This window comes from Lepidochelys olivacea (genome assembly GCF_965140295.1).
Source record: "Lepidochelys olivacea isolate rLepOli2 genome assembly, chromosome: 10".
NCBI classification, from domain to species: Eukaryota; Metazoa; Chordata; order Testudines; family Cheloniidae; genus Lepidochelys; species Lepidochelys olivacea.
In genome coordinates, this window is record NC_140420.1 from 65225449 (window position 1) to 65243393 (window position 17945).

The 17945-nt window shown below is 44.2% G+C and overlaps 1 protein-coding gene and 1 long non-coding RNA gene across 3 annotated transcripts in view; one reads left to right on the plus strand and one right to left on the minus strand.

Annotated features, from left to right (window-relative positions):
• The window catches only part of FBN1 (fibrillin 1), a 218471-nt gene extending 212394 nt beyond the window's left edge, over positions 1–6077 (minus strand). Inside the window, exons 1-2 of the mRNA XM_084641061.1 lie at positions 5990–6077; positions 5115–5400 (exon numbers count right to left, since the gene is read on the minus strand). Coding sequence (XP_084497187.1) covers positions 5115–5290 — 176 coding nt within the window. The 5' untranslated portion in view covers positions 5291–5400; positions 5990–6077. The remainder of the gene's footprint in view (positions 1–5114; positions 5401–5989) is intronic.
• A 1224-nt stretch (positions 6078–7301) lies between these two features.
• On the plus strand, positions 7302–17217 carry LOC311527267. Of its 2 annotated transcripts, none has more exons than XR_014713296.1 (6): positions 7302–8124; positions 12170–12232; positions 12767–12804; positions 14247–14353; positions 15562–15794; positions 16666–17217. It is a non-coding gene; the product is annotated as an uncharacterized lncRNA (long non-coding RNA). The 2 variants fall into 2 exon arrangements; XR_014713297.1 differs by having other exon boundaries at positions 7305–8124; positions 15715–15794.
• The last annotated feature ends 728 nt before the right edge of the window (positions 17218–17945 follow it).

Here is a 17945-nt window from a genome sequence, read left to right on the forward strand (position 1 = left end):
ACTTTTAACTGTCAAAGGCCTTAATTCTGCCTCAGGATCTGCTAGTACTGGAATCCAGCATACATATTGGCTTTAAATTGTAAGATCTATTGGACTTGAACTATGCCTTCCTCTGTGTTTGTAAGCTACCAAACACAGACTGGTTGCTATCACGTTGTATATTAAAAAATATATATATAGTAACAGTTTGTTTATTTTTTTAATTGGCCAGATTTCAAGTTGGTGGTGTTCCCTCTTAAGTGCTGCAATTTACATGAGATATATACTAGCAAACATCTTTGAAGCCAAAAGACCCACTTTGCCCTGATTTACATTCTTTTCACTTTGTTCCCAATTCAAAGTTTTCAGCTTTCAATTTAACTCAGGACCAGAGCCGGACACTGACTGGGTGTGGCATAAACGGACAGCCAGAGGTGTGTAGGCCAGAAGTGGTAAGAAAAATGTTTGAGGTTTTCAGTATAAACCAATATTTACTAGTACGGTAAGTCTGCTTTTCTTCAGCAGGTTTTTAGTGGCAAGTATTGGTTTTAAATGAAAACCAGAAGCCTTAATTATATATTAGAAAACTGGAATTATGTTATAGATTTATAAGACTTATTTTATTTCAGTGAGCAGTGATGCAAATGAAAGACCAAATCCTGCCTGGTTTATTCAAGTTTATTTAGGCCCTGTAAAACCAGTGCATCTTGCTTTCAGGAGTAAGGCAAGCAACATTTAATCCCAAAAGGATAATAATCTGCTGTAGGAGAGTTTCATTTGTTTCACTCAGAGTTTCATGAATCAGATCAGTGCCAACTATTCTGTTCTGTAATATTCACTATCATTTCCAATTTAAAAAAAAAACAATCGTACAGTTCTAGTATGAATTTATTTAATTATGGTCTTTAGAATAGTCTGTTATCTCATGGTTCAGCTACCTCAAAGAAAGCTTAGTCATTTTAAAATTTCAGTTTCAACTGATTGTTAAGCTAGGTATTACCCTCATCCACCTTATACTTTGAGAGGAAGCAAATAACCACTTATCTTTTTTTGTAATTGTTCCACTTTTTCTTAAAGCTACAAGGTCTTTACCTCAATTTGGGGAGAAATTCTAATCAATGTAGATAACAAAACAAAACATATCTCTGCCATTAAGTCCAAAAGGGACCAGATCACAAGAAATAATTGACTTTTACTTTATATCCAAGGGTTAAGTTTACACATCATGTTCTTCAAGTATATATTATTTAGGAAGTTTCCCATTGGAGGCCCAGTCCTGCAGTACTTACTTGGGCAAAACTCCAAGTGACAACAGTGAGAGTTTTAGGAGTTCACTGGTTACAGGATAAGACCCTTGCAATATAATATACTAGCAGTCTTTAAAGCTCTTGGGACTCTTCTGGATGAAAGATCTATCTATACGCACATAAGGTGTTTATTATTTTAAACATGCTATGGGGTAAATCATAATGGATTCCAGAGATACTGCAACTTGGTAAACAGACCTATGTATTTGGATGGGGAAACTGACACAGAAAAATCAAATGATACTTTCTGAAAAAACAGCTACTACCTTGATAATAGTTTTCTGATCAACTAATAACAATATGAAACTAGCATGTAAACATGCATGTTAGATTAGAGGAACTGATTTAAAAACACAAAGGATTCAGCTTTTGCTAAAATGCCATTTGCTCAATGGCATAATGGTTGAGTCAGAATTCTAAGTTACAGGACAAGCAGCAGGCTTGAATCTTAAAGCTCAGGCTAACACAGAGGAGCATCTGCTCCAGTTAAAGCCCTCTTCTAGCTTTCAGCCATCTCATCAGCATAACTGATGAAACAATGATAGTGAGAAAGAAAATAACCAACTTTAAACTTGCAATAAAATACAGAATTAGTATGAAGTTAGATACAAATTAACAATAAACCCTAATTGTATTCTTTTACATATAAAACCAAACATCTGCCCATAGAATCTTAATATTTTTAAAAGCTACATGCTTTTCAGTGTTAGTTTAACCAAACACTAACTATAATTTTTTCCTCTGAAAATCTTGCAAGAGGCTCCCATGTCCATGCACTGACAATCAATAGCAGAAAACACTGTAAAACCAGATTCAGACTTACTCTCCCTCCACCCAAAAAAAGAGCTATCTGAACTATAGTAACACGAAAACAAAGTCTACCATTATGATTTATATTATAATCCTCAGAGCTCCAAAGATATTTGTACTGATGGACAAATGAGAAAAATAATGTGAATGTGTCTTCTCCTAAGTCAAGTGAATTTTCTAATCATGTTTTAAGTCTATTTAACAACCACTGATTCTCTGTCTAATGTACCTGCAATTCCTATATACTCAGCACCTATTTTCCATATGGATTTCCACAGACTTAACCCCAGCCCTGTCTGTTAAAATGACAGCTCTTTTTAAGAAACTCATTTTGTACGTTAGACTGCCACACCAAAGAATGTCTGTGTTTTCCAAATTGGAAATGTCCAACAGGACTTTTCATAACAATGATAAGGATGTTTATATGGCTAACAGAAGAAAAGATTTCCAACTTCTTAAACAATTTGGTCACTTTTTACTGTTGGCCTTAAGTATGAGGTGCAAAAAAGGGACTAATAATGACTGAATGAACTAATGATTTGTTTTGTGTTTTTCTGGATCAGAACCTTTGGCAAAATGCTATAAGCTTGTTAAGTATCTGCTTTCCAGGACACTAAATCAGAATTGTAATATTCCAAATAATTAACCAAGCCATGGTCAAATGGAATGTCTAAAACTAATGTTGCTGTTAACTCTAAACTCTCGTGTTGTCTAAAACACATCAACTCACGCACAAATATTTCTTATGCAATTGCTGCAACATATTTTATAAATAAAAGATGTCTAACTCATGAAGCAAATCACAGGACTAGACAGTTGTGCTATTTCTTCAGTTTTCAGCAGTAATCAGCACTTGCAATATCATCTTTGAAAAAGCTGTTGATTTCAACTGTTTGTTCTTTTCTATTACTTTCTAAACAACCCACAAAAAGACAATGATGGTTATTTTCAGCAAAGCAATTGTGTCTTCCAATGCACACATGCAACTCCCACTGAAGACAACACAGAAGGCAGAATTTGGCCCCATGATTAAGTAATAGTGTTTTTCAACTTGATACTTTAATTCAGAACCCAAATTATGCAAAGGGGGGAAAAAACGGTTGAAAGTCAGAGTACAAATAGTAATTATCTGTCTGAAAAGTAATTCTCTAACCCTTTGAGTGCTTTTATTATTTACAATTATCTTTGCAATCTTTGCTTGCAGTCTTGCCATCAACAGCAGTTTTGCCCAAGTAAGAAGTGCCAGAATGTGCACTGCCCAGCTCTCTCTCTGGTGACAAGACACCTGGAAGTAAAACAAGAGGGTCTGACCATGCAAACCCAGGTTGTTGAGACTATTTGGATGAGTAAACACTGATCACTTGACTATGCTTTTTTGCAAGATGATGCCCAGAAAGGATAAAGTAACTTGAGACACCTCCTCACTCAAGGAACTATAAAATTACCACATTGCACACTTACATATAGATATACGTCATGATCATTATATGCATAATTTGGCAAAAGAATGAATTCCATGTATCTAACCCTCTGAGAATAAAACTGTAAAGTTTCCTTATTAGGCAAATAATGAAATAAGGAAAAAATATAAGGCCCAATCTTGCACTTCTCATTCAAGCAGAACTCCCACTGATTTCAAGAGAAATATTGGCAAGATTAAAGACTGCGAATTCAGCTCATTTGTGGTGCCTGCTAATATCGATATAGCTAGGCTTGTATCAGAACATTCATATAAACTCTATTTTCAACCGTTGAGAATTTTGCCCTGGTGATGGGGCAGGAATCCACATTACACACCCATACAGGGATGAGGTATTATTTTGAGGTTTCCCATTTAACAAAACAATTAAGTTTTGAAATGTGTTGTTTCAGCATTTTTAAAGATATTTTGTTTTACAGGTTGAAATCTTTAATATTGAAAATAAACTACTAAGACTGCACCATGACATTTCACCATGATTTTATTACACTTAGGAGTACTTAGGGCATATGCCAATGTACCTACTAATACTAGATATTAATAGCTCCAGACGAATGGCATTGTGAGAATGGTACATATTTTATACATCAGACCACAGTGGTACCAAATGAGCAATGATACATATTACAAAATGGTCTAGATAGGCATGACAGCCCATAATTGATCTGAAAGGGCAGGAGTTATGGGCATTCTTTTTTAGGCAAACAATGGGAGTCCTGTGTGAACAAGGAATGATGGACTGGCCCTAATTATTCTTTAAAATGGGAGTGGAGGTTTTTCTATTTTCTTTTCTAGAAGTTAAATTAACAAACAACAAAACATTAAAATATAATAATCTTTAATATGAGTTAAAATTAACAGTATCAAAAAAGCAAAGACTGGATTGTACAATCCTGGTTCATCCAAATCTCCCACTAAAGTTCCTGGAAGTTTTGGGCACACAGGGAATGCAGAATCAGGCCAAAAACTTGTCCTTACCAGTCCTGTTGTGCTCTGTGTGTAATGTATTGCACATGGTATGTCTAAGACCAGCTAAGGACAGAGCAGCAGGGATCTCGGCCACAGCCTTAGCTTGGGCTTTCCTTGCTTTTGTCAGCACGATCACACCCTTTTACTGTATTTAATAGGCGAGGGTAGGATATTGCAGATCAATAGGAACCACTACCCCACACTCCGGAGCTTGATTTGGGGGGAGTATAATCCACCCCAAACCCTCCCTAAACATAAGAGAACAGAGACAGCCAGATCTTGCCTCCTTTCAACTTCAGCGGCGCCAAGGAAAGTACCATCCTAACTGCACTAGGTCACCAGGCTGGGTAATAACAGGGGCTTTTCTTCTACTGTAACAATCGAACGTGTCCCAAACTCTCGGACGTCTGACCTCCCTTTCGCTGAAACCCACTGGGGGAACTAGGCGCTGCGAAAACACTAACAAGTCCCAAGGATGGCGCCACTTCACAGCAATTCCCCGTCTAGCTTTAAGGTGCACCAGGTTTTGTTATGTACGAACACCCCGTAGTCCCCCCCAATCCAATTACCCTTTGAGCGCATCGTGCCCTCCTCCGCCTCCTCCTTGTCCTCTCCTCTTGGCTCTGCTGGCTCTGGTTTCCTTCACGCTATCAGCCTCCAAATTCCCTTCAGCACCTTCGCTCGTATAGGAAGATAAAAGCACTGTAAATCCCAGGGCGAACTTCAGCAGCCTACCCAGCCGCATCGCGCCGCCTCCCTTCTCCGGCTCGCCGGGGCTCGGGGCGCTGCAAGTGGCTTCTCCTTCCTCCCCAGCCGCCTAAGTCCGCAGGTCCCAGCCGACCGACTCCCGATCAGCTGCAAGAGGAGAACGGAGGGGAGGGGAGGAGAGGGGTTTTCAGTGACACGGAGCGAGACCTCGGCCATTCCCCACACCACCTCCAGCCCCATCTGCCCAGCGCGCCATGCGCAGCTCCTCCGCTCGCCCTACCCCAGCGCCCGGCCACTGCGCAGCCTGTCCCTTCCCCAGCCGCCCAGGCTGCAGCCCGGCGGAGCCCCGTCCCGTGTCCGTCCCCCCCCCGCCTGGCTTCTCCGACTGCCGGCTGCGGACGGCGCGAAGCGGCTGCAGGGGCTGGCCAGCGGGCTCCCCATCGCTCCCGTACCTTCCCTCCGACAGCATCAGCAAGGGCTGCGCAGCCCGCCCAGCGCACCGAGCGGCGGCTGCAGCTGCTGAGGCTGCTCTGGGGCTGGGACTGCCTCCAAAGCATGAGCCTGGCCAGGCTTTGCAAAGCAGCACCACAACAACCGGGAGGCTAAGGCGGCAGGGGAGAGGTGTCAGGCTGGGGGCAGCCCGGGCGAGCCAGGCACGGGGCGGGCGCTGACACCCGTGCCCAGCCGCAACGCAACCCGAAAAAAACCACCCCCCCACCCCGCTGCCTTCACCCACGGGAGCCGCCGCCGCTGCTGCGGAGGCTGCCGCCGCTGTTCCCGCCGCTGTTCCAGCCGCGGCCGCTGCACCCACCGCTGCTCCGGCGGCCCCCTCCTTCCCTTCTCCCTCTCCCCTCCTCTTCAAGTACCGTCCGCGCAGCTGTGTCTCGCGAGAGGCAGGACAGCCGGCCTCCCCTCCCCACCCCGGCTCCTGAGACCGGCCGCGGGGCTCCCGGGCCGGGGCGGCGGCGGGCGCCGCGCCCCCGGGCTCCTCGGGGTCCCGGGGCGCGCTCTGGTGCCAGGCTCGGGAGCCTGGACGGCGGCTGAACCTCTCCCGTGAGGGCGGGCGGCACCTGCGCCAAGAACGCCTGCGGGCAGCCAGCGAGCCGCAGGGAAGGTGGGGATGCCCCGTGGGCCGAGGCCAGCAGCAGATCCTGGTCCCACCCTCCCTCCGCGCTGGAAAGCGAGGACCAAAAGGCAGAAGGACCCAGATGCTCTTCCCCCTGCATTGAGGGTGGAGAGGGATACCTGCCCTGCAGGGCTAGGTGCCTTCGGTGGCCCCAGGCCCTGCAGAAAGCATCAGGTTCTTACAGTACCTAACTGGGCCTGAATATAACTGCATGAGGAGGAGAGGATTTGCCTATTTAGCCAAGCCCCGGCCTGGCGTTAGTGTGCCATCTGGGCACAGGGCCTAGTTGCAGGAGGGTACGAGGACTCAGAAGTGTCCAGCTCACTTCCTTGCTAGGTTGGATCAGTTTAAAGTTAGGCCAATCAGCAAAGCAATTTATAAAACGGGGGATAGGGACAGTGATGCAGCTGCACCCAGAGGTGAAAGTAAACCGGTACACCCTAGTACGGTGTATCGGTAAGAGCTGGTGCACCATACCGGGACCGGCTTTCCCAGATGGCAATTTAAAGCCCTGAGTTAGCGGTGGCAGGGCTGCAGTGGGGACTTAAAGGGCCCCGCAGCTCCAGCCGCTGCTAGCGCCCCAGCCCTTTAAATCTCCACCTGAGCCCTGCTGCTGAAGCCCTGGGGTAGCAGCGGGGGCGAGGCTCCGGGGGGCATTTAAAGGGCCTGGCAGCTCCAGCCCCCACTACCACCCCAGCCCTTTAAATCCCCGCCACTGCTACCCCAGGGCTCAGACAGCAGGGCTCAGGCAGGGATTTAAAGGGCTCGGGCAGCCTTTACCACAGCGGAGCCCCAGGCCCTTTAAAGCTCTGCCGGAGCCCCGGGGTAGCGGTGGCAGCCAGGAGCCCCCAGGGCTCCTCAGTGATTTAAAGGGCCCAGGGCTCCGCTTCAGTAGCAGCAGCTGGAACTGGGAGCCCTTTAAATTGCCCCTGAGCCCCGGGGTTCCCAGCTGCCTCTGCAGCTGGTAGCTCGGGGGTGATTTAAGGGGCCCCGGGCTCCCAGCTGCCACTACCGCAGCTGGAGCCCTGGCCCTTTAAATGAAGATTTAAAGGGCCCAGGGATTTAAGGCCCTGCTTCTTCCAGTTAAGGCCACGCCTCTTCTGATTGAGGCCACACCCCCTGCTCAGGACTCCCGTGTACTGGTAAGTCCTCTAACTTACTTTCACCCCTGGCTGCACCCCAAGGCTTGAAGTAGTAATAACAAACACCAAAGACATATAGCAGCACCCCCACGAAAAAATAATTCCAGCACCATGGGGTGGGAGAGAAAAAAAAAAAAAGACTGAAAGAGGTGGATTCCTCAGCCTCTGTCTGAAATCATGTATTCTGGAGGTGCAGCAGTTTAAGTCTGATTGAGTGGCTTAGAAGCATAATGGTATTTATATTTCCCTTATAAGGGAAACAGCACAGATGTTGACTTTACCTTGGAGGTTGCTGAATAATGAATAAAGCGCTTGCTCTTGAATTGCTTCAATCTGCCTGGACATTCTATAACAGATTTTAAAGTAGTCATACTTGAACAAAAATATTTCAAAAACAGAATTTAAAGAAAAACTACAGAACTAAAATTCATTAGAAAAATTTACCACTATTAATGTGGGCTTGAATAGGGACTGGGAGTGTTAGGCTCACTACAAAAGCAACTTTCCCTCTCCTGGTATTGATACCTCCTCATCAATTATTGGGAGTGGACTACATCCCTCCGCTTGAATTGGCCCTGTCACCACTGATTCTCCACGTGTAAGGTAACTCCCTTCTCTTCATGTGTCAGTAGATTAATGCCTGCATCTGTAATTTTCACTCCATGTATCTAAAGAAGTGGGGTTTTTTACCCACAAAAGCTTATGCTCAAATAAATCTGTTAGTCTTTAAGGTGCCAGCGGACTCCTTGTTGTTTCTGATATTGACTAGAGTCACTGGAAGATAGAGAAGTCCAAGTGCAGAAATAGAAGGCAAACCAGGAGACCAAAACTGCGGCAGATAGTAAGATTTTAAAAAATTAATAAATAGAACAGTGAAGCCAACAACTAGAAGCTTTTCCTTTGTGGAAAGTCAATATCACATTCTTCCAGACTTAGAAGTGGCACAATCTTGGCCTTAATAGAATTATTCTTTTTGGCCCACAAACAACAAATTAAGTCTCTGCTGATTTTCGAGCAATCTTTCTTGTAAAACGGAGAAGCATGGTGACTGTGTGATTAATTATTAGTGCTTTGCATTTCTGGTCGCCTGCTTTACAATATGTACTTGGTCAGCCCTTGGTGTCAGGTTTGGTGCAGAACTAGAATTACTGCTCTTAGGAGCTTACACACTAAAAGATAGGTACAAAGAAGTTAGAATGCAGTGGGAAATCCAGAGAAAGAGATCAGATCATTATAAAACATAAATGAAGTTATGCTATGATGATGTGTGGCACACAGAACCATACAACTAACTGATAAATCAAACTGCCTATAGAAAATCACTAAAATGAGAGAGAAGATCTGCACACATTCTGCTGCATTCTAAGAGGAGTAAGACTCCTCTAGGAACTCAACTCTCAAGTAGCTGCTTATTTTAGGACTCACCATGTATGTTTATAATATTATGCACAGCTCCGACTGATGTTCTAAAAATGGAATTATACCTTTTTGATAGGAAGTTTGGATGCTAACAGCTTGCAGCCCATAGGCCTGATCTAAAGCCAACAGCAGGAAACAGAAAGACTTCCATTGACTTCAGTGAACTTTAGATCAGGGCCTAAAAGAGTAACAGAAGTCAGTCTCCCCTTTAATTTTAATAGCTCTGGCTGCATAGCACTTTTGTGGCCGTGTCTGTGGTTGATAAGGTTTATAGTGTCCATTCATGCTCCTGTAGTTACTTTTATTACTTCAGTTTTCATAAAACACCTTGCAAAATAAAATTTCACTCCCCCTCCCTAACCCATTTATTTATGCTTTTTTGGATCCATTTAATTGTCCATAATCAAACAGGTCAGTACTGTAATTAAGCTATCCTTTATATCAAAACTTCTGTACTTACAAAACACAACTGAAAGCACACAAGCATCTTAGGGCTTGTCTGCACTTCCTGGGGGATCGACAAGTGGCGATCGATGCATCAGCGGTTGCTTTAGCAGGTCTAGTGAAGACCTGCTAAATCGACCGTAGACTGCTCTCCCATCAACTCCTGTACTCCACCGGATCAAGAAGAGTAGGGTGAGTCAATGGGAGAGCATCTCCCATCGACATCACGTAGCATGGACCCCATGGTAAGTACCTCTAAGCTATGTCTATTTGAGTTACTCTATTCATGTAACTCAAATTGCGTAGCTTAGATCGAATTTCCCCTGTAGCGTAGACAAGGCCTGAGTGTGAAGACAATAAATATGAATGTATTCATCTCCTTGCCAAAATAAGTATTTTGGCAGACACGTTACATTTTCAAACCTGAAAATATTCCAGGTTGTCAGTTTCAACCAGCTATTCAATTGTGAATGGTCCTACATTACAAAACGGGTCTTCTAAAGTCTTTGCTCTCAGTTGTGTTTTGTAAGTACAGAAGTTTTGATATATAGGATAGCTTAATTACAGTACTGACCTGTTTGATTATGGACAACGTACAACCTTACAGCAAGTAGCTAACCACCCTCACGTATGCCACCCTGCCTAAAGTATGCATTAGGTAAATGCAAGCTACATCTGTGCCATGAGTACATAATTAGAATAATGCAAAGCTTTGTATGGTTACATATTGCATATTTTACATACTGTGCTTACAACTCTAATCTAATCTTTTTAGGTGACAGATCTGAGGAACTGTCCACGATTGAGGTATCATTAGAGGAGGTTTTGGAACAAACTGATAAATTAAACAGCAATAAGACACCAGAACCAGATGGTATTCATCCAAGAGTTCTGAAGGAACTCAAATGTGAAATTGCAGAACTACTAACTGTAGTCCATAACCTATCATTTAAATCAGCTTCTGTACCAGATGACTGGAGGATAGCTAATATGATGCCAATTTTTAAAAAGGGCTCCAGAGATGATCCTGGCAATTACAGGCTTGTAAGCCTGACTTCAGTACCAGGCAAACTGGTTGAAACTGTAATAAAGAACAATATTGTCAGACATGTAGATGAGCATAATTTGTCGAGGAAGAGTCAACATGGTTTTGTAAAGAGAAATCATGCCTCACCAATCTACTAGAATTCTTTGAGGGAGTCAACAAGCATGTGGACAAGGGGGATCCAGTGGATATAGTGTACTTAGATTTTCAGAAAGCCTTTGACAAGGTTCCTCACCAAAGACTCTTACGCAAAGTAAGCTGCAACGGGATAAGAGGAAAGGTGCTCTCATGGATTGGTAACTGGTTAAAAGATAGGAAACAAAACATAGGTATAAATGGTCAGTTTTCAGAATGGAGAGACGTAAATAGTGGTGTCCTCCAGGGATCTGTTCTGGGACCAGTCCTATTCAACATATTCATAAATGATCTGGAAAAAGGGGTAAACAGTGAGGTAGCAAAATTTGCAGATGATACAAAATTACTAAAGATAGTTAAGACCCAGGCAGACTGCGAAGAGCTACAAAAGGATCTCTCAAAACTGGGTTACTGGGCAACAAAATGGCAGATGAAATTTAATGTTGATAAATGCAAAGTAATGCACATTGGAAAGCATAATCCCAACGATACATATAAAATGATGGGGTCTAAAATTAGCCGTTACCACTCAAGAAAGATCTTGGAGTCATTGTGGATAGTTCTCTGAAAACATCCACTCAATGTGCAGCAGCAGTCAAAAAAAGCAAACAGAATGCTGGGAATAATTAAGAAAGGGAAAGATAAAGGACAGAAAATACAATGTTGCCTCCATATAAATCCATGGTACGCCCACATCTTGAATACTGTGTGCAGATGTGGTCGCCCCATCTCAAAAAAGATGTATTGGAATTGGAAAAGGTTCAGAAAAGGGCAACAAAAATTATTAGGGGTATGGAACAGCTTCCGTGTGAGGAGAGATTGACAAGACTGGGACTTTTCAGCTTGGAAAAGAGACAGCTATGGGGAGATATGATTGAGGTCTATAAAATCATGACTGGTGTAGAGAAAGTAGATAAGGAAGTGTTGTTTACTACTTCTCATAACACAAGAACTAGGGGTCACCAAATGAAATTAATAGGCAGCAGGTTTAAAACAAATAAAAGGAAGTATTTCTTCACATAACACAGAGACAACCTGTGGAACTCCTTGCCAGAGGATGTTGTGAAGGCCAAGACCATACAAGGTTAAAAAAGAACTAGATAAATTCATGGAGGATAGGTCCATCAATGGCTATTAGCCAGGATGGGCAGGAATGGCGTCCCTAGCCTCTGTTTGCCAGAAGTTGGGAATGAGCAACAGGGGATGGATCACTTGATGATTACCTGTTCTGTTCATTCCCTTTGGGGCACCTGGCACTGGCCACTGTCAGAAGACAGGATACTGGGCTAGATGGACCTTTGGTCTGAGCCAGTAGAACATATGTTCTTATGTAGTAAAAAAAAACTTGATGGACATCACTTAAAACGACTATAAGGAGCTGAAATCTCTTTTTACAGCAGTTTTTTAAATTTTATTCAACATACACTTTATCCTTTTAAATAAAGTATGTGGGACCATTTTGCTTTAAGCCATCCAAACAAATACAGTATCTTTTGCTTACTCAATAGAAACAGCATTCTACTAATTTTATTTTGGCAGAATTTTATTAAGGAGATCAATTAACTTTATATTTGTACCCCACTCGTTTCATTTTGACCATTTCAGCGTAACTAATCGGTTAACACTAACTGGACCGACAAGCACACAGAGGAGACCATATTCGAAAAGGTAAACATTTTTCATAGATTCATAGAACCATAGATGCCAAGGCCAGAGGAACAATTTTGATCATCTCGTCTGGCCTCCTTACAACTCCCCAGAAATAATTCCTGGCGCATATCTTTTGGACAAACATCCAATCTTTAACATTTGTTAGTGATGGAGAATCTACCACAATGCTTCGCAAACTGTTGTAATGGTTACTTTCACCATTAAAAATTTAGGTATTATTTCCAGACTGAATATGTCTAGCTTCAATTTCTAGTCATTGGACTGTGTTCTATCTTTCTCTGCTAGAAAGAAGAGTCAATTATTAAATATTTGTTCCCCTCGTAAATAGTTGTAGACTGTAATCAAAACATGCCTTAACCTTCTCTTGGATAAGCTAATAGAGCTCAATTATTTTTGTGGCTCTTCCCTGAATCCTTTCAAATTTATTAACACCCTTTTGACTTGTCGGCACTGGAACTAGGAACAGTATTCCAGTGGAAGTCACACCAGTGCCAAAAAGATTATCCACCACAACCCCTAAATCTTTTTCAGAGTCACTGCCTGCTTCCCTGGATAGAGTCCCCCATCCTGTAAGTATGGCCGACATTCTTTGTTCCTAAATGTTTATGTAACCCTTCTGCCAGTCAGAGTTGGCAGCAACAAGGGCCGGGTTCAGTATCTAGGGGTTCCATTCCAACAACACAATGCAAAACCAGCTCGAGCCCCCACTCAGTGACCTGGGACAAATATATACCACCCCCGCTGGGCATCTCCAAGAGGCAATACTTCCCCTCTCGCAAGCACAGAGTCTGAATGTAGCAAAAGCCTTTTAATAACAGAGAGAAACAATGTGGCATTATGTTGGGAAAACACCACCAACAGGATTCATAACACAACCCATGAGCAAAAACTCACCCCAAGCAACCTGGGCCTTTGGTTCTTGAGTCCAGCAACCCAAAAGTCACCCAAAGTCCCAAAAGTCCAACAACCCAAAAGTCTCTGTCCCTGGTCAGTGCAGCCCCAGAGTTCAAAAGTTTATCTGCAGAGTTTTACCTCCCAACCTGGGTGGAAATGGGGGGGCTAAGGGGCACCTTACGTGGTCCGAAGCCAATTGCCCCACCTCTCCATAGGGCTCTGCTCTGCTCCACCAGCCATCCCACGAGTAACTCTGCTCTGGCAGCTGCTCCCTTCCACCAACCATCCTGTGAGCTGCTCCAGCCATCTTGCAAACTGCTCCGCTCCACCAGCCGTCTCACGAGCTGCTCCACAATATAGCTTTGGGCCCCCCCACTACCTAACGCAATGCTCAGTGATTTCAGTTCTTCATAATTTTAGCTCTTTAGTGATTTCAGCTTGTAGTAGGGGAGCCTCAGGGCTGGTGCACCATTGGCCCAAAGTGATTTCAGCTCAGCAGCCTGTAACTAGACTCTTATTGGAATCAAAACTAGCTCTGATATTCCACAGTAGAGAGAGGAGATGGTGCAATTGGCATGTAGGACCCTCACCAGGTGGCCCATACCACCAGACATTAATACTTGTCCCCAGCCTCTCTCCATTCACTGGGTTTTGGAACCCATGACCATTGCCTAGCGAGTGCTGCTTAGTTTATGGTGAGTCCCTCCATCATAAAAAAGGCCAAGTACAGTTCCACTGTCCTTGATTCACATAATCAGGATAATAACAGTTTATTCCTGCCCCAATAACAGAGAAACTGGGGCTCCTACAGCAGCCAAAGTGACCATCTAGGCGGGGTGGGTGTACCTATGCAAATGAGATCAGCCCCTGAAGTTCTTTTCCACAACCCACCATGACTCGCCACCAGATGTCAGGGTAGAGCTCATCTTGACTCTGCTTACATTTATATTTACATTTAACCATATTAAAACATGCATTGTTTGCTTGCACCCAGTTTACCAAGTGATCCAATTGCTCTGAATCAGTCACTTGGTCCTTGTCATTATTTACCACCAACTACCCCCCAGTTTGTGTTATCTGCAAACTTTATCAGTGATGATTTTATGTTTTCTTCCAGGTCATTTTGATGTTTAATAAATCCCTTACACCTTGCAATTCAGATCTCCTAACCTGGACTCCCAAGAGGGTACGAACAAAAAAAACACAGGAGAATGCACAGGCAAGGTAGGCTGGATTTACAGGAAGGGTGTGAAGTCCCAATGAACAGGTAAAATACAGGTATACATTGAAATATTATGAATGGCAGGCTGGGCAATGGGATACAGATCTGATTCTGGCCCAGGGTGGTAGTGACCCAAAACTTACCACAACCATTCAGTGGCCTGTGTGAAAAAAGTTGTTTATGTACAATAAGGATCAAGTCACTAATTTGTACCTTGTTGGCACTTTCAGAAGAGAGTGTGTCCTTCCAGGGAATGTTTAGCATGGAGGCTGAAAAACGTTTACACATCTAGAAAAGCTAGTTTGGTTTTAGGCACACTCATGAGGCAGTGGGGAGAAAGCTTGCATTGATGCCACTCAGACTGAATTCTGGAGATAAAAAGGAAAGTAATTTCTTAAGAGCTGTTCATTCAGATTCCCACCCACCCAACACTATCTCTCTGAAACAGACATACACACATATATATACACACACACACGTATGCATGCATGCATGCATGCATGTATGTATCTGCTAAAGTGAAGAGAAGGCGCTGTGCAAGGGATTTTGCACTCCTTTTGTAATGACAAACTTATTTTAAAAAGGAAAGTTTAGATGGGGTGGTGGTGGTGGTGCAGTAGCTGAGTTCTTGCTGCTACAGAAGAATACAGATCAAATGTGTGTAATAGGGCAGTCATCTTTGGTTCCATTACTTTGGTCTTGCTCTGTGTGAGCGAAATCTACACATTTACTAAAGTGACTCCGAAAGCAGAGTGCTTTTAAACTATATTGTTGCCAAAACTGCTGTTAGAAAATGAGGTTTATAATGAAAAAGTCAACAAGTCAAATGTCAATAAGTAAACAAAAAGGTAACAAGTCATGAAAAGTATTACTTTAGCCCTGGTCTACATTACGAGGTTAGGTCAAATTTATCCGCATTAGGTCAATTTTATAAGCAATGTATCTACACAACCAACCCCATTCCGTCGACCTGAAGGGCTCTTAAAATTGACTGCTGTACTCCTCCCCGGTGAGGGGAGTAGCACTAAAATAGACGGTGCTGGGTCGAATTCGGGGTAGTGCAGATGCAATTTGATGATTTTGGCTTCCAGGAGCTATCCCAGAGTGCTCCAATGTGACCGCTCTGGATAGCGCTTTCAGCTCCGATGCACTAGCCAGGTACATAGGAAAAGCCCCGGGAAATTTTGAATTTCATTTCCTGTTTGATCAGCATGGCGAACTCAGCAGCACAGGTGACCATGCAGTCCCAGAATCGCAAACGAGCTCCATGCTGGAGCTAACGGGAGACACTGGATCTGATTGTTGTATGGGGAGAAGAATCTGTGCAGGCCAAACTCCAATCAAAATCCGTTCTCCCCGGCAGCCAGGACCTTTCTATCACCCTGGAGCCAATATCCTCCCAAGGCAGGTTCCCGGACCCTGAAGCTGGAGAAGGCACCTCTGGTGAGTGCACATTTGTAACTACAGTACAGGGTTTAAAAGCAATTGGGTTTAATGTTTTATTTGCCCTGAAGAATTGGGATGCATTCGTGGCCAGTACAGCTACTGGAAAAGTCTGTTAACGTATCTGGGGAGGAGTGGGAATCCTCCAGGAACATCTCCATGAAGCTCTCCTGGAGGTACTCTGAAAGCCTCTGCAGAAGGTTTCTGGGGAGGGCTGCCTTATTTCATCCTCCACAGTAGGACACTTTACCACGCCAAGCAGTAGCAAGTAGTCTGGAATTGTTGCAGCACAAAAGCATGGCAGCGAATGGTCCTGGGTTTTGGTCGCATTCAAGCAACATTCAGTCTTTATCTTTCTGTGTTAGCCTCAGGAGAGTGATATCATTCACGGTCACCTGGTTGAAATAGGGGAATTTTTGTAAGGGAACAGTAAAAGGACCCCATTCATGCTGGGCTGTTTGCGCTTGGCTAAAAGAGATCATCCCAGAGAACAGCCATGTGGTAGGGTGGAGGGAGGGGTGTGCTGCATATCCACCTGAAAACCGCAGCCCCTCCTTTTAAATGGCAAACCCAACCAGCATTGTTTACTATGGGAAAGGAGGGCGCTGCAGTTTGAAACCCTTCCCATATGTTATGAAGGTGGAAGAAGCGAACCCCGCATACCCTTTGGCTTACCATGGTTGCCTTACCAAATTCTGATGCCCAGCTGTGTGTGATGTGTCACCATGCTGGCAGGTGCTCAATATAAAAGGCAAAATGCGACCTTGTGCGGTCTGCTGGGAATTGCTTGATTCACTGTGAAAGAGTCTCCCCTTTTGTTCTCAGGAGTGTATCATCTTAAATTTTACTCTCCCTTTTTATTCCCCCTCAGGTACAAAATGTTTCTATGCTCCCCCATCATCTTCATCCCTGAGGTTATTGCAGATTAGAAGGCAAAAAAAAAAAAAAAAACGCACTTGCGATGACATGTTTTCCGAGCTCATGCAGTCCTCCTGCACTGATAGGGCACAGCTGAATGCATGGAGGCATTCAGTGTCAGAGGCCAGGAAAGTATTAGGTGAGCGCAATGAGAAGAGGCAGGAGGCGATGCTGAGGCTAATAGGGAAGCAAACGGACATGATCAGGCATCTGATGGAGCTGCAGGAAAGGGAACAAGAGCACAGACCACCGCTGCATCCACTGTATAACTGCCTGCCCTCCTCCCCAACTTCCATGTCCTCCTCACCCAAATGCCCGAGAATGTGGGCAAGGGGGAGGCTCTGGGCACCCAGCCACTCCACTCCAGACAATGGCCCGAGCAACAGAAGGCTGTCATACAAACAGCTTTGATTTGTAGTGTGGCTACAATAAGCAAGGTGGCTTTGTCCTTCCCTCCTCCCCCACCCCACCTGGGCTATCTTGTCAGTTCTCACTTTTTTTTTTAATTAATAAAGAAAGAATGCATGGTTCATTCAGGGTGGTTGGCTTACAGGGAATTAAAATTCAACGAAGGGGGCGGGTTTGCATCAAGGAGAAACATACAACTGTTACACCGTAGCCTGGCCTGTCATGAGACTGTTTTTCAAAGCCTTTCTGATGCGCAGCACACCTAGCTGTGCTCTTCTAATCGCCCTGGTGTCTGGCTGTTCAAAATCGGCCGCCAGGCAATTTGCCTTAACCTCCCACCCCTTACTCTGACAGATATTGTGGAGCACACAGCAAGCAGTAATAACAGTGGGAATATTGGTTGCGCTGAGGTCTAACCTAGTCAGCAAAGAGTGCCCGCAAGCTTTTAAACATCCAAAGGCACATTCTACCACCATTCTGCACTTACTTGCTCAGCCTATAGTTGAACTGCTCTTTACTACTGTCCAGGCTGCCTGTGTACAGCTTCATGAGCCATGGGAGCAAGGGGTAGGCTGGGTCCCCAAGGATAACTATTGGCATTTCAACATCCCCAACGGTAATATTCTGGTCTGGTAAGTAAGTCCCTTCTTGCAGCTGTTCAAACAGCCCGGAGTTCCTAAAGATGCGAGCATCATGCACCTTTCCCAGCCATCCCACGTTGATGTCGGTGAAATGTCCCTTGTAATCCACCAGTGCTTGCAGCACCATTGAGAAGTACCCCTTGTGGTTTATGTACTGGTTGGCAAGGTGGTCCGGTCCCAAGAT